General features: G+C 40.9%; 1 protein-coding gene across 1 annotated transcript in view; it reads right to left on the reverse strand.

The window, feature by feature from the left end:
- ANXA10 (annexin A10) overlaps positions 1–17,776 on the reverse strand; it is a 53,816-nt gene that overhangs the window by 21,662 nt on the left and 14,378 nt on the right. Inside the window, exons 4-6 of the mRNA XM_006025475.1 lie at positions 8,660–8,773; positions 6,553–6,643; positions 5,692–5,771 (exon numbers count right to left, since the gene is read on the reverse strand). Of these exons, the coding sequence (XP_006025537.1) occupies positions 5,692–5,771; positions 6,553–6,643; positions 8,660–8,773 (285 nt within the window). The remainder of the gene's footprint in view (positions 1–5,691; positions 5,772–6,552; positions 6,644–8,659; positions 8,774–17,776) is intronic.

Below are 17,776 nucleotides of genomic sequence, written 5' to 3' on the forward strand. Positions count from 1 at the left end.
TTTCTGGTGCTGGTTATGTTTGTTGTTAAAATTCTTTGTCCCTCCTGTATCTAAAAATGGCACTGATATCCTTATATATCACACTTGGGTATCTCAGTATCACCCAAGGGGGGTGGGAGAAAAATTTGTACTTGCAGATCTCCCGTACGGTGGCTCAAGCTGGAAATAAAAGTGACTGCTGGATATGCTCTCACAGCCCAGCGCACCTACAACAAGGAATCCCAATGATCGGAGTACCAATATCCCTCCGGCAATGGGGAACAATAAACGGCGGCTTCGTTAGACACTACTCGTTAGCTGCCCATCGGTCCGCTCCTAAAGAATGGAGGGCCGCCCCTGCTAACTGGATAATCTCCCCAAGAGTAGAGGCGCCTTTCTGTTACAGATCCAACAACACCGGAGCTTATAATAAAGCCACACCTGTAGGACACTACCCTCATTGCCTAACTACTCTAGATTATAGCCCCAATAGCACCAGTGGAATCCTGTTGGGTAATGTACCCTCTCTCAATTGTACAGGATTCATGGTCTACAACTTTTCTAAGGAACCTCATGTTGCTCTCATTGCAAACAGATCGGAATTTTACATTGACTCCAATTTTACTTCTTGTAATATATCTCGGTCCAGCAGGATAACAGCTGAACGTGGTCCGTCCTATACGATGCATATTAATCGAAAGTGCCGGATATGGCACAACACCTGTCGAGATTTGAGTACCCTTTCTGCCCCAGGCCTTTACTGGCTCTGCGGAAACAGGGCTCATAAAATCTTGCCCTGGAATTGGGTGGGGGCATGCACTCTTGGACGTGTTATCCCTGGTTTTGAAATGCATAGTACAATATATCTGGAACAAGTAAAAAATTTCAACCATCACATGAAAAGGGCGGTTAACCCCTTAGCTACCAGAAACACAGGGTTCCATCAATTTGTGAGAACCTTCATACCGTGGCTTGGAGTAAGAGAATTGGAACTAGCCATAATTAACATTTCAGCCACAATGGAAGCTATGGGAAATGCCACTGCGGATGCAATTCAGGCTCTGCAAGAAGAGATCTCCCAGATCTCACAAGTAACTATACAACACCGCGTAGCCCTAGATTACCTATTGGTATCCCAGGGAGGAGTATGTGCCTTAGTAAACTCCACCTGTTGTGTCTATGTCAATCAGGACATGCGAATTGAAACTGACATTCGTAAAATCCGAAGTCAGTTAAGGGTCTTACATCAAGTGGCCTCAGAGAATACTGACTGGGGTCTAAAGGAAATGTGGTCTTGGCTAACCTCCTGGCTCCCAGATTTCGGGGCCCTTGGCAAGAAAATCCTGTATGGAATATTGTTTGTCGTGATAGTTCTGATAATGTTTTATGTCTTAGTGCAACTGATCCTCTGCTGCGTGAAAGCCAGCAGGAGAAGCTTTAGCAAGGCAAGAAAACCCACAGCAGAGTCTAGAATAATGGTATTACAAAAGTGTGAGCAGATTAAAAGAAAACATGAAAGGCTGCATGATGAAATAGAGGGGCTCATGAGAATAAAAATTTAAGGGTAAAGTGAGACTAAATAGTCTCAAAGGGGGGGAACTGTGAAATCAGAAAAAATATGCGCCTTAAACTTTGACTATTTTAGTTATAAGATGACATAACCGCTTTGTGGAGAATTGCTGGCTCTGTATAGTAGAACAGATAAGAGAAAGTGTTTGTTCTTTGTAACTCCTCTGCAACTGCTTCGCTCACCGCGGCCTTAAAGATAGCAAAAAGTATGTACAACTCTGATTTGCAGGTGCAAGAAGGAGGTTTGTGAACTAACCTCGCCTCCCCCATTAGTTCCCATCCTGATTACAGCAAAGAAATAATGAAATAATGTTATAGCCGCTTTTCATGCTAATTTCACTATATGATCACGTGAGTTATAAGCAACTGTTAAAAAGTATATAAGCCTCCTGATTTTGCTCTTGGGGGGGACCCCTTCCAAGTGCTTGAGAGATCCATGTCACTTTGGAGTCCCCCCTACAGCTGTAGTTTCTTTTAAATAAAAGCTTCTGCTGACCTGACCCAAAAATATGCTTCGTGTGTTTCCACGACATCACAGAGACAGACAATAGACTGGGATGATCCTCTCTTGTGGGAATATAAGAAAAGGTCCCCACAGAAAAGGGCAGAAGTGTTTCTAGAATAGAGAGGAGCTCTGCTCCACTCAGTTCCTGCAGGAGATGGCTGAGCCTAAGATGCAGACACTGTTACTAGGCTTGGAGAAAAGGCAAGAGTAGAGATAAACTAGACTAAGACCAAGTAGGCTGGAAGGAAGGGTGGTCCTAGTGAAAGCTTACTGGAAGGACTAAGAAAATGTTCCAAGTAAAAATATTGTAAGAGGTGAGCTGGCTGTTAAGAAGAAATAGGAGGCCACACTTAAAGAAACCCAAAGAAATTGTGGCTGTGAGTGGTTCTGTTTCCCTGCAAGCAAGGCCCAGCCAGTGACTCACTCCTTGAGTTAACACTAAGGTGAATCAGGTTGGGAAACTGAAAAACAGAGACCTGGTTTGTGTGGGGACCATAAGGACTGCACCTCACCTGAAAAAGAGGGCAGCAATGCACAATTACAAGAGGTAATAGAATGGCTAACTGTGTGCAATGGCAAAAGTACCACTTCTGTGGCTAGGATACCTCCATTTAGCTGCACAAAGCGAAGTATAATTCTTCCTGATATGTTTAAAAATATCTAAAATGTGTTAAAAACTTACTGTAGGTTGGACAAGAAAGTTGCTATAGCTGGCTGACATAGCAGTTCTCAGCTAGCTGATGCCTCTAGTTAAGGGCAAGATACAGACATTGAAAAAGCCCAAGGCAGAATTGATTTAAGTTACATGGTTTTCTGTAAGTGGCATAGGGTAGATTGGTAGTAAATAAAACACACATTCACCCTTTGGTGAGGGGTGCAAATCTTAAACTGGGTTCTACCATTTTTAAGTCAGTCTGTGTGCACCAAACTTCTGCTCTGTTATGGGCATAGACTGGTTTTGTGTGCCGAACTTCTTTCTGTTGTAGGTATAGACTGGTTTCTGATCACTTATACTGGTAAAAGTGTAATGTCTATATCTGGCCAAGGTTTCCTGACACATTCCATTTAAAGCCTTAATTTTCATTACTTAAAAAGTTGCCAAAATTTAATGATTTAGGCTGATATTTTCTATTGTGGGGGTCTGCCTCTGGCTGAATTTTTTGGGAAAGCTCCTGCTAAAATAGGTGATTTAAAAAAGAAAATGAGATTAGTTTCTTTGCCCATCTTATAAAATGTTGCAGCCATTTCAAGGGGAAGCTCTAGCATCTTTTAAGCTTTGCAGTGGGGTGCTTGAAATCTGATGGGGGTGCTTTTTCAGGGGAAATCACATCACCTAATATTTTCAAAGGTGACCCTGGCTAGGATGCTATGTAATAATTATTTCCTAGAACCACTCAATGAGTGACCAGGGTAAAAAGAAATATTGAATAAAACCCCTCCCCCACTTTTTTTCTGGGTACACAATGGGTGCATCTACACCAGACTCTTTACTCAAGATTAGAGCAAATTACTGCACAGTTAGCATCACCATCTATATGCTTACTGCACAGTAATTTGCTCTAATCGCAAGTAAATTTGCTTCCTGTAAATACAAATAGCAAATTTACTTGGGAGTAATTACTGCACAGTACAGCACATGTAGACAGCCAACTGGGAGCACATTGGTTAGCTGGGCAGCAGGGGACTGCTTCCTGACCCTGGGAGCTCCCTGCTGCCAGTGTGGACTCCCTTTGTTTCCTTGCTCCAGCAGCAGGGAGCTCCCAGCCCCTGGTCTGCAATCACGGAGTGTGGGCTAGAAGCTCCTTGCCGCTGGGGCAGGCGGACATTGTCCCCGCCCGGGCTTCAGTGGTGGAGCCTTACCCAGAAGCAGGCAGCGTCCTGGGGCAGGGAGCAATTTCCCAGCCCTTGCCAGGAGACAGCTGTCTCCTGGCCCCATGCTCCCTGCCAGCCCCTGGACTAGCACCTAGGGGGAGCCTAGAGCTCTCCCCCTGGCTGCTACAGAGAGCCAGTGCAGGGCCAGTGGGGATGGGAGCAGATTGCTGCCATGAGCAGCAAATCTGCTCTTGCTTCCTTGAATGTATAGATACCTAACTAGGGTGGGTATGCTCTAGAGTAAATCCATCCCGGAGGATTTGCTTGCTCGTTCACCCCCAGTGAAGCAGAGATCAGGTGGAAAAATGTGTATATGATCATGCAATTAAAGATGTACCAAGCCAATGCCTAAGAGAGTTAAATTAAAATTGCACAGTATCCTTAATTCTAGTATTTCATAACTTTTGACTGCTTGACTTTGAAACCCAATTTTTTTTTTAATGTAAAAAAATGTAATGCAAATAGAGTCAAATTTTCAGCTGTAGGTGATTCCACAAAAATGTGCTACTAACCACTGTGGCTGCAACGTTCTGTATTTCCATATGCCAACAGTCATTTGTGTGACTACTTGTAAAAAACAAAGGTAGGAATATATTCATTTCCGACAGTGCATCTGTTGCTTTTAAGCCACTCAGTAGAAAGCCCCTAGTTCAGACTTTTCAGGCTTTAAATGTTTTTAAATGTTTAAATGTTTTTAAATTTAAGCTGTAATAATACCAAATTAATACAAAGTAAATTGGTACTGCTGTAAAGGTACCTTTTTTCTCTGGTTGTCCAGATATCACTACTCACTATCCTCATTTGTTCTCTGCACTGGTTGTTCAGTTATTACTACTCACTATCCTTATGTGTTCTCTGCACCTTGGCTTACGGCATTGTCTTTTAAAGTTTGATCTTGAAAAGACAAGAGCACCAGCTCTGAGGTACTGCCTTCTATGTAATAGCTTCAATTAGAATGAGAATGTTTGGTATCTCATAAGCGAGGTCACCTGCTTTGCAGTATCAGGCAGTGTGTATATAATATTGATACTTCTCTGGCCTAACAGACTATCACAGTATAGACTGTATGCTATTTTTCATGTATTTTCAGCACAAAGAATATGATTTTTTCAGACAGGACATAAAGATGTGTTTAATAATTTTGTACAGGCAGATCAGATTTTTACCTCTTTTCTATGAAGTACAAACTGTTGCATAGACTGTGTACTCCATTAATGAAGAAAAAATGGAGCTTGTGAAATAAAAGAGCATTTGGACATAAAAATAGGCCCTTTTGGACAAGCAGTGGAATGAGCACAGGATCAGCAGTACATTTTCCTGAGACTTATTCAATAAAATCAAATAAAATCAATAAAATCAAGAGGTTCAATAAACCTCTTGATTCAATAAATCAATAAAATCAAGAGGAGATTGGGCAGGCATCTGGCTGGGGTTACCTAACCCCAGCACTCTTCTCTGCCTGGATCAGGAGGTCAGACTTGATCTACCAGTTCCCTTCCAACTCCAGAAATCTATGAAATCTATCTATGAAATCTATGAAAATACTTATTTGATCTTTGGCTACAGTAGAAAGCCAAAGGTAAAGTTAATGCAGGTAACAACATTCAAATTCAAATCTTTTCCACTTTTGCTTTTTGCCCTCTTCTTCAGAAAATGCATTTTAGCATAGAATAGTCAGCTTAAGGTTTGAGGATTGCTGAACATTATCAGAAATTGGTTCTGTATTTCTTTAGAAGTATAAAAATTATTTTTAGTTTGTACAGTACCTGTGCAAGGTTCCTAAGTGTGTCTCTGAAATGGCCTGAAGTCTCCGAATAAATATCTTGCTGAAGATCACTATTGTACTCTATGGTGAAAACAAGCTTGAATTAAATTTCCAGTTAGTACTACACTTAAATATGCTCTAGAAAATGTTGACTGCGATTCAGAAATAGGCATGAATAAATAGGGAAAAATTACATGCAATGTGTTGACCTTTGTCAATTTTTCAACATCATTAGGATAGTAACTTACAGATCACATTGGGCGGGACTTCAAAGGTATTTATGTGCTTAAAAATGTAAATAGGTGCCCTATGGGATTTTCAAAACTGCTAAAGCAGTTTCACTAATTCACTAACCTGCTTAGGCACTTTTGCGAATTTAACATGGCTCCTGTCTGCATCCTCAGGAAAGGGAATTTAAATACCCTTGAAGAACTGGCCTGAAGTCCTGAAGCCCTGGCAAGAGCCTTCAGTGGGTGTTTTACCTGAGTAGTACATCTATAGGAGCATGCCTAAAATGCTAATTAGTATAAAACCTGTGAGATAGTTATTAAGCAGCCCCAAAAAGTCTACTTTTCTTATAGACATATATATAAAAAAAATAGCAGTTGCTGGCTGTGAAGAATTTCAAATGTGTCAGGCAATGCTCAGTGTCTAAAAATAATGATGAATATTTTAAAATTGATTTCTACTTTTAGCTTCAGAGTCTTTGGCACAATTTTCATGAAGCAACAAGAAAAGAGGGAAAATATTTATCTTTCAGATCTCATCTTTTGAAGTCACATTCACGCTGTTGTGTCCAGAGCACAATTAGTCCAAATTCTCCCTTGCTGTTATGTACTTTCAAAAAAAGAAAAAAAATTACGCATTGAGTAGGCCTCTTTCATCTGGAAGATCTCCATATTTGATCTTGAGGCTAATATATCAATTAGACAGTTTTCTTCTGTGCCTGCCCCCTGCCAGGAAGAGAAACAAACAAGGTGAGACATTACTAGTAGAAATAATGCTACTCAATTCAATGTAGTACATCTATCAAGAGTAGTGAAAAATGCTAGTTTTTATTAAAAGAGACTTTTTCTGAGTGATTTTTCTGTGAATGGAGGTACTGATTTCCCTCCTTTCAAAGGATTTGTGGACATTATGAAGTGTCTGCTGTTATAGCTATGCTGGCATACCTATGTCAACAGAGTCTCCTAGTAGAGATGTAGCATCTGATGGTGGAAAGAGGTTTTTTTCCGTGAATTCTAGTTATGTCAGCTTCATGGACAACAGAAGCTGAGTGGGTAGAAGCCTCCATCTGCCAGAAGAGCTTTCCTTACAACTGGGGTTTTGTTGGTATAACTATGTCAGCTAGCAGAGGGTGCTCTTTTAATTCCCCAGCCTACAGAGCTATGCTAGCAAATTTTGTAGTGTAAGTCAATTTTGCAAGCACATGCATTCATAATTTTCATTTTAATTTCAATATCCCCATTATTAAGGCAGTATGGTGAGTCAGGCTGTGCCCAGCCACTAAGGAAAATGCACTGGGATGAATTTCACCTTTAGTGATAAATGAAGCCCTGGCAGGCATTTAAGGAGCTGGTAAGGAAACAAATGCAAACATCAAGCATGTAGTCTGTACTGATACTAAGGGTTTAGAACAATGGTGCTTAATCTTTTTAGACTCAAGACATCCATTTTTAGACTGAAGGCACCCCTCAGAAAATGCCAGCTCTTTGCTTTCACTCATTTTTTACTACAGAAAAATAACAGAGCAGTTTATCTGTTGCAAAGAACTCCACGACCTGAACAAGTCAGAAATGTTTTTAATGCTATGGACTCCTATTTGAAATCTCTTGAGTTTATCTTGTGATTCATGCATAGATTTTTACATACCTAACAGTGCTAATATTGCATAGCACCCCACAGCATCCTTAAAAGGATCTCATGGCATCCTGGTGGAGAATCACTGGTTTAAATAATGTGAAATGGAGTTTAACACCACTTTCAGCCTCTTTTGGACTTATTTGGTAGCTTTTTTTGATTTGTAATGTTTGTGGAAGTATTTGATGTTCACAAAGTACTTCCACATTCCAGTGCAGTCCTGTATTTTCCCTTAGGGCTTTGACTTCATTTCACATGTTTGAGTTCAGATAATTCAGGCTGCGTATACTATAAGATCTCTTTATTGTCAGTGATTACTTTGCAGTTCAAACACAGGAAAAGTATGTCACCAAGGTGCCAGTGGTGTGAAAGCCTCTGCATGTGCTATATTATTTTAACCATGTGAATTCCCTATCAACTCCAAGATCAAGATGCAGAAGTACAAGAAAGCACAAATTTGATCCAAATGCAGACAACTTCTGGATTTGCCAAACCTGTCACTAGTGATAATAAACCTCTGATGCACCTCTGATGCTGCTCATGGTTTGCAAGTGAGGAGATTATTACAGCCCATCATTTTAAAAATACATCAATAGCTCTAAATGCTCTTTGGTATCAGGTGTTTAAGAAATTAAAAAATGTGGTCACTTATTTTACTTTCTGTCAAGGCTTTTTCAGTAAAGTAAAAGGGGTTCTTTTCTTGAAAATGGGAATTCAGTTAAATTTGAGGGGCTAGTCATTATTTTACAAAAGAGTAATGGTAGTGTTTGTACACTTGTTTAGTCTCATGAACAGTCTTCTAAGGGCCTACTCATGTGTGGCTTGTGATATCAAGATCTTAAATTTTACTGTATAAATATTTTATTTTCTTCAGTTATTTGATTGTACTTCATGTGTTAAATTTCTGCTATATTTTGTAAAGCTAAACCATTATTTAGATTACCTTTAGCATAGACATAAATGATAAAACTCTTCATGTTTATATCCCAGTATATTAAAAAATGCCTTTCCAACAGCTTATCATTCACTTATGTGTAAACATAAGTTAAACAGATGTGAGTTGGTGGTGTTAGTCTTAGAGCCTAAGTAAGTTTGAATTAGACAAGCACCTTCATGGCATGCCAGAGCTCATGGGCATCATAGGATGCAGGCGGGTACATCAAGCCAACCATAACATCTTTAAAGTGTTCAGAAAGATTCTCTTTCAGGTCCGTTATCAAATCCTTGAAAAGAAATATAAGCAGGATTATTGCAGTAATCAGGAGGTATGTAGAAATCATAATCATTCCAATAATCAAAAGAAAATGATCAATTATTTTTGTTTGAAGACTATAAGCAGTGCACTGCAGCCAAAAAGGGTGTAGTGGTGTATGGTCACAGGGGACAAAATTAAAGAGAGGAGTTCTCCAGGTTGAATTGTGTTTATATGTAATACAAATTTTGTCTTAAAACTGTACATACCTTGTTTCATAGTTTCATAGTTGGTAGGGTCAGAAGGGACCTGAGCAGATCATCGAGTCTGACCCCTGGCCATGGCAGGAAAGAATGCTGGGGTCAAACGACCCCGGCTAGGTGATTATCTAGCCTCCTTTTGAATACCCCCAGGGTAGGAGTGAGCACCACTTCCCTTAGAAGTTGGTTCCAGATCCTAGCCGCCCTGACTGTGAAGTAGTGCTTCCTGATGTCTAGCCTGAATCTACTCTCAGTCAACTTAAGACCGTTATTCCTCATTACTCCCGGTAGTACTTGGGGGGAACAGGGACTCTCCCATAGCCTTCTGGTCCTCTCTCAGCCTTCTCTTGTGGAGACTGAACAGGTTCAGGTCCCATAGCCTCCGCTCATAGGGCCTGCCTTGCTGCCCCCTGATCATGCGAGTGGCCCTCCTCTGGACCTTCTCGACATTGTGCACATGCCTCCTGAAGTGCGGTGCCCAGAACTGGATGCAGTACTCCAACTGCAGCCTGACCAATGTTGCATAGAGGGGGAGGATCACCTCCTTGGACCTGCTCGTGATGCATCTGTGGATGCATGACAAGGTGTGGTTAGCCTTCCTGACCGCGTCCCCACATTGGCAGTCCATGTTCGTCTTGGAATCAATAATGATACCAAGATCCTTTTCTGCCTATGTCCTGATGAGAAGGGAGTTCCCCAGCCTGTAGGTATGCTGCTAGTTCTTCCTCCCCAGGTGCAGCACCTTGCACATGTCAGTATTGAAACCCATCCTATTCTTACCCGCCCACCCCTGTAACCTATCCAGATCTAGTTGAAGCCTGTTCCTCTTCTCTAGTGTGCCCACTTCTCCCCACATCTTAGTGTCATCTGCAAATTTGAACAAGGTGCTTTTCACCCCCTCGTCCAAGTCGTTGATGAAGATGTTGAACAGTGCGGGCCTGAGGACTGAGCCCTGGGGAACCCCACTGCCCACATCCCTCCAGGTCAAAAAAGAATCATCCACCACCACTCTCTGGGTGCGACCCTCCAGCCAATTTGTGACCCATCTGACTGTGTAGGCATTGATGCCACAGTCGCCTAATTTTTTAATGAGAATGGGGTGAGAGACAGTGTCGAAGGCCTTGCTAACATCCAGAAAGACTATGTCATTTGTTAATGACATGAGTAAGATGACTCCACACATAGGAAAGCAAACAAAAACATCAGACAAGTGAAAAATCCAGTGTTTGCTAAATGGAAAAGTCTTACACTGATAAGGAAAATTATTTGTGATAGGTTATTAAAATGGCTATAAAACCATGCTGTCCAGCCACAGAGCTCTAAGAGGGTGGCTCCCTAGGGCTACACTGGTCTTAGGAGAGCCCATCAGTTCCCCCTGGGATGTGGGCAGCCTGTCAGTGGGCAGCCCTGTGGCTTTTAATTCACATGTGCAGCTCAAATGGGCTGCATATGGGGCAATTTTAAAGTCAGAGATGTGCAGAAGTGGGAGAAGAGGGGAGCAGCGAGGCAGAGCCTCCAGCTCATTCCTCAAAGCAGACAGTTCCCAATCTGGGGAAGAGGCAGGGAGCATTGCCCTCAACTCCCCTCACCCTCCTGGACCAGAGTGGGAGGGAAGCATGCAAACATTCATTTTTGTGAGAAAATTTCTGTTGCAAGGGCCATCTTCCAGACTGATACCTGAAAGATCTTTGTCTCATAGGGGCATGTTTCCCCTTGAAGAAATTGATTTAAAGCTTGTACTCTTGTAGTTCCTAGTGGGAGAGTGTTGATTCTCCCATTAAAAATGTGCCTGTATGTGGCCTTTGAATGGCAAAAAAGCTATTCTAGGTGAGGAGCAGTATCAGAGAAATGTTTGTCATTCCTCACCAGCAGTTTACCTTGACTATTTTTTGAATGGTTTTCCATTGATGAGCTTACCTTTTTGTATTTATCACAGTATTTCTTCAATATTTGATGGTCTGTTTTCTCTTGGGTGCCTGCACCTGCATCCTATTAAGACTAATAAGACTTATGTGTACACTGAAGATCAGTAGTCACCAACTGGTAGATCGTGATTGATCGGTCGATTGTGGAGCCTCTGACAGGCAATTTCAGTCTCAGTCCTAGGGTTACCATACGTCTGGGTTTTCCTGGACATACCTTCATTTTTAGCACCCTGTTCCCATGTCCAGGTGGGTTTTTTAAATGTGAGCAAATGCCTGGGTTTTTGCTTTGCCTCTGCTTTCCTGGGATGGTTGCTTGGGGCTCGGAATAGAGAGGAAGGTGATTGGCTGTCAGGGGTTATGTGGTCTGCATGCAGGCCCCAGCAACTGCTCCCAGGTAAGAGACACAAATTGTGTGTCTGTGTGTGCACACGCTGCATGGACAGCAGGGCTGGGGGAGACAGGGGCTGTGGGTTGGGAGTGACGGGCATTGGCAGTGCTGGGGGGGCAGGGAGCTATGGGTCAGGAGTGAGGGACACTGGCTAGGCTGGGGGGTAGGGGCAGGGGCAGTGGGTCGGGAATAAGGGGCACTGGCAGGGCTGGGGAGGGGCAGGGATATCACTGTCCCCCCACCCCCATTTCCCTCCTCCCAGCTACAGATGTCCTCATTCTTGGTACTGGAAATATGGCATAGGCCATGGAATGGGGTGGGCCATCCGGGCCATGGCCCGTCCAACTTTTAGCATGTTAATTTAGCTAGCTATGCAGTTAAAAAAATATCTTTACAGTTTTAACTGGAATGACAATTGCATATTTGTAGGTTATATAATGTGCTAAAAGTTGGTCAGGCCATGGCCCAGGTGGCCCACCCCATTCCGTGGCCTATAAAATATGGGAACCCTACAGTCCCCCCTCTCCTTTTTTTTTTCAAGATAAAGTTAGGCAGAAAACAGGAGTGGGCAAAATGGCTGATCCAGCTGGTAGTCGGACTCCATTTCCCAGCAGCCCCTGCCCTCATGGATTGGGCTGGTCTGCATGGAGACCATAGGCAAACCTGTGTGGGAAAGCTCAGGCTGGGGTTGCCATGGAGACCAGCCTGAGCTGCGCTGGCAGTGTGCATGGCAGGGGGCTGCTCTGGAGCCACTGGGAACCTGGGATGCAGGCAGCTTGCTCCAGAGCCAGGGCAAAGACACAGTCTGTAGCCTGCACGCTCTGGGCAGGGTGCACAGGCAGGGGATTGTGGCTCTGCCTCTGCTCCAGACAAGGCTGTCACCGCTGCAAAGAGCTGGGTCAGAGCCACAATCCCCTGCCTGCGTGCCCCTGCCTGGAGAGTTCAGGGTATAGGTTGCGGCTCTGCCTTGGCCCATCTGCAAGACTGCATCTGACTAGCTGTTTCAAACTACAACCGGAACTTCAAGACACTGGCAGATGGCATAATGTGCAGTCACAGGTGTCACACTAACACACGGTAAGTAAGGAAAATGTACAATTACATATATTAAGCACTTGATCTCAGCTTTATACAACATAAATATAAATATAAACTGGTATTTCTACATTTTCTTTGGGGTAGACCCTGGGTTGCACTTTAACTGAAAAAGTGATCTTGTGCTTAAAAAGGTCGGAGACCGCTGCTGTAAATGTACACGTCTCCCCAGCTGATGTTTACAATGCTCAGACACACAAAATACTGAAGGGGAGAAATTATTTTAGAAAGGATCACATGTTTTTTGCGGAAAAACTTCAGCTGATAGCCTTCCACTGTGGAAACTACATGCCGCTGCTTTGCGTGCTTTATATGATTTTCTTTAGGAATGCAATGTTCTTTTAAAGATAAATTATCAGCTTTTCCCAAATAGAAAAACTCAAAACATTTTGTATTTCATGTGTATTGGCTTCTTTTCTTTTCTTTTTTTTCTTTTTTTTTTGAAAGTTATGTTGTAGATACTTGTTCAGTTGGCTTTTTGGTGGGAGTGGGGAGTGTGTTGCTCAAAAGATGAAGTGCTAAACAGGACTTTTGTAGGTAGCTGGCAAGTGAAGTTCCTGTTAGTGCTGGTGGGATTTTGTAGTACTGATTATAGATTAGGGAACCTATGGTTCTATATAGGCATCTTTTATTATTATTATTTAAATTAAAAATAATTTTACTGATGCAAGGTATATACAATTACAATTCACAGAATTTCAGCTGGTTGGTGACCCTTCATGTTCATGAGAGATGGGTCTGAACTTGAGCTATATAAAAAGCTTATAACTCAACATTTCCTAGAGCCATGTTCAGTCTTGAATCTCAACACTAGTATCTTTGCTATTTTCAAATCAGCTTTTCAAACTCAGAATCATAGAAGGAAAGAACTGGAAAGGACCTGTAAGATCATCACGTCTGGTCCGCTGCCATGGGCAGGAAGTTATTAGGCTCAGATGAACTCTACAAGGTCCTGTCCAGCCTCATCTTGAATACCTCCAAAGAGGGTGACCGCATCACCTCTGCTGGGAGTGTGCTCCAGACTCCGGTGACCCTTATAGAGAAGAAGTTTTTCCTTATATCCAACCTGAATTTACCCTCTATTAGTTTTATGTCCATTGGTCCTCATCCTCCCTTGAGGTGCCCTCCTGGATGGTTACTCTCCTAGTTCTTGATGCTCTCCCCTGACGTACTTGTAGGCATCTATCAAATCACTTCTCAGCCTTCTCTTCCGCAGGCTGAACAGGCTCAGTTCATAGATTCATAGATGTTAGGGTCAGAAGGGACCTCAATAGATCATCGAGTCCGACCCCCTGCATTGGTCTTCCTACCCAGGTGAAGGACCTTACACTTCTCCCTGTTAAACCTCATCTGATTTCATTCCGCCCATAAATCCAGTCTGTCAAGGTCATTCTGGATCTTTGCCCTATCCTCTGGTGTGCCCATGTTTTCTCGCAGCTTGGTATTGTCTGCGAACTTAATCATTGCGCTTTCCACCCCTCATCGAAGTCGTTAATGAATATATTGAATAGCATGGTTCCAAGCACTGATCCCTGGGGGACACCGCTGGAGATGGCCCTCCAGGACAAGGCCACCCCACTGATTACTACTCTCTGGGAGTGGTCTCTCAGCCTGTTGTCCACCCTCCTCACTGTAGACTAAAACTTGTATTCTTCAGTGAGAGCTATTTATGTGCCAGGTTTAATGCTGCTACTACTATTTTGGAATTAATCAACATTCTTTTCACCTTTATTTCTACGGAAATAAAGTGGACCTTTTATAATTCTGCATGAATATTTTTTCTTAAATTGGATAAAATAACAAAAAGCTTATCTGGTGGCAGAGACCAAGCATGGAATATTTTAGTCCCAAGGGAAGATTTTTTTCATAAACTTATAAAGGAATGTAGGGGGAGTATAATTTATTATAATGGAATTTGTTTTTTGACTTATGAAGCATAGTAAGCACCATATAGGATTTACTAATTAAGATTATGCAGGGAATTAATCATAACCTTATGTTCACAGGCTTGTATTTTTCGGGAAAGATATACCTTCTGGGTGTTTTTACATATGCGCTTTAATGCGCAGTAGCTAATTTTACTGTGCATTAAAGCATCATGTAAAAAACTGGAAATACACTAATGCACAGTAAAATTTTCTACTGCACATTGTCACTAAAAAAGCATGTGCTTTCAATTATTATGTATTAGGGCAGCTTAATGTGTATTAATTTAGTACTTCACATTGGAGGTACTAAATTTAATGCACATTAGGAAAAGTGCATTAATGGACGTGCAGATGCATCTTCTGAGGCTGAAATCTCCCATGTTTGATTGCAGTTAATGTGAGTTTTGAAAATTCAAGCTAAGCACTTTTTCAAATGCCTTTTGAGATATATAGAATAGGAAAGTTAAATAATTTGCAGTCTCAATAATTGTGTTTGTCTTTAATAAATGAGCAATTAGAAATCAAAACATTAAAAAATACACAACACATGTTTTAAGACTATAAATGTCTGATTATCATTTGGGCAGTGCACATACCATTTTGGATTATTCTAAAAGTAAGAACCTGTTACAAACTAGTGTTTTTTTCAGCATTTTTCATTGTCCATAAAATGAATGAATCCTCCATATTCAATAGGGCTTGAAAATACATATGTCTCAAGTTATTGGCAAGTAGTGTTCATAAGATTTAAATGTGTTTGGTATTTGTGGAACATGCTGAATTAACCAAACATAGAGTAACCATGCAACCTTCCCAAAACTATCCCATACACTATCCCATTCCACAAAAGCATGCTTGTTGTGGAAATAGTATTTTTATTAGGTGGCCATCTATAAAGTTGTTTCCTTTACACCACTAGTAGACAACAGATTTGTTTGAGATTGGAGCTGAGATTTGACTGAGTGACTGGCTGGGTTCCAGTTCCAAGAACTATCCAGTTTTCCCAAGAGCTATCATCTTTGAATCCCAAACTTTGCTTTGGGTGAGTTAAATTAAAATGAAAGAAAGGACATTTGTTCCAATGCACCTTGTCATAAGTACTTCTTTGTGTATTGGGAAAGTATACTTTTACTACCCAGAGAACAACCAGCGAATGGTGAAATAGTATAAATGAAATAACAACACAATTAATACAAAAGCCCCTCTCTCAGATGAATAATCAAAACCACAGGATATCTGAATATAATTAACTTAGTGGGCAGAGCAGCAATGAGGAGAGAGACATACAAATTAAAACAAGACATTTATGATGAAGAAACAATATGTAATCTTCACTGAATGCACATTAGATACATTTGACAGCCACTAAATCACACATGGAATAGAAATTAATTCATTAAGGCTTTTCACTGCTGACAGCATGCCTGGGGGAAAAATGGATTAATAATACAAATGGAGACTAATTAAAAATTACCCCCTGCAATCAAGACCAGGGTAAATGGAAAGAAGTAGTGAAAAATAAGAAAAGACAACTGTAAGTTGTCATTATTATCATTTTCTAATTGTCTCTGCTATGCGGAATCCTTAAAGGCTAATTAAAAGGAGGAATCTCAAAGCGTGTGCATCTCTCTGAATTATAGTGCAAACTTAGAAAGTATTTATTAATCAGCCAACTCAGGATTTATTTTTTCTTTTATCAGTTTTTGCATTTAATTTGTCCCATTTTGCCTTTTTAATTCATATCAATGCTAAAATAAATGGTTTCCTACTGCAAGGAAAGTGGCTACTACATTAAAAATGATTTGAACAGAGAGCATAACTCTTCAAATTTAAGTCTATATAGTGGCCTGATTTGAACAAAGAACATTAACTCTCTGTATTAAGTCTACTATTAAGCATGGGGGGGTGCTGAAAATAATTAATTCGTGTTACTGCAAAAATGGGGTCTAGTTACTTGATCCTTTTAAACACCAGTAAGTGATTTATATTGAAAAAGGGCTAAAGCATTTCTTTAAAAATGAAAGCTTAGATTCCCTTTTACATTTTTAGTTAACCCAGACCATGAAAGCTGCAGCCATTGATTTGGCAGGTCCAAAAAAGCTGTCACCAGTAGATGGGAAAAGGAGGATATATTTAAACCAAACTTTCTTTAGGACTATATCCCCAACCTTTGCGGGCTCAGAGTTGCTGAACAAATAATGGCCGTGGGCAACATCATAATATGCTTTCACTGTCAAACTCGGTTTAAACTTCCTGTAGAGGTTGCTGTCTTAGGGGAATTTTTCTTTTATGTTTTGTTTACTGCAGAGTTTAAAAAGAAAATCCAAACTGTTCAATTAAGTAGACATGAGAATAATTATCCCTCAATATTATGAAATATCTCAAACCATATTACGTACACTCTGTCCCTGAAAACCAACTCTCATTTTTTTCTGGACATGTGATTACTGAAAAATAGACCTAAGAGGTACAGCAATTGATGATCAAACTTATGAATGTTTAAATGCTTTGTTGTTAAAGTGATCAAACTAATTTCAGGTATAATTTCAGAGAAAAGGCAGGGAGCATTTGATGAAAAGTAGAAATAGTGCACAGGAATATAGACTTGCTTCTGTGGATTTCATGTACTCCTGAAATGAGGAAACCTAGTGTAGCTTAATAAAAGCTATAACTTTTGGCAGTCTAATTTTAGATAATCAATCTCTCTCTCTTTGTTGATTTATTCCAAAATATATTGGTAGTTTTAAGTTAGAGCTGCAGCAAAGTGCCAAAACCAGTGTTATGAGTTAAAGCTTCATTCTAGACCAGTGGTTTTCAAACTTTTTTCATCTGAGGACCTCTAAAATTTTTTGAATGGAGGTACAGACCCCTTTGGAAAATTTTAATGCAGATGCAGACCCCCTTGAATTGTAAGCTTGCGTATTCACATACTTTTGAATGATCATGGGCATCTTTCGCAGACCCTTTAGACATAGTCTGTAGATCCCCAGCGGTCCATGGACCACAGATTGAAAACCATTGTTATAGACTCCTGGCAAACGTTTCCAACCAGCAGCCTAAGCTTTAAATGGGTATTTAGCTATTCAGGCTGAGAAGTCAAAGGTGATTGGATCTAGCCACATCGATGTCTTGTGTGCCATTGGATAGACACTGGAATATCTTAAACAGATTAGCCCAAAATGCCATTTATCTTAAACAGAACATTTACCTTTTGTTTGTTTTGTAATGCTTGACAAAAGCAGATTCTTATGGCAAACTACGATAGATATAATAAAAGGAAAAAATTGTTCAGTGGTTAAGTCCTTTGCTGGCTCAAGTCTTAGCTTTTCTACAGATTTGTTTCCCATTCGTAAAAAGAAGCTATAGCACTTCTCTACCTCCTACATACATTGCAATTATGAGGTGCCTACATAATATGGTAATGGGATCCACTTAATA

This window comes from Alligator sinensis, unplaced genomic scaffold, assembly GCF_000455745.1.
Source record: "Alligator sinensis unplaced genomic scaffold, ASM45574v1 scaffold895_1, whole genome shotgun sequence".
Lineage (NCBI taxonomy): Eukaryota > Metazoa > Chordata > Crocodylia > Alligatoridae > Alligator > Alligator sinensis.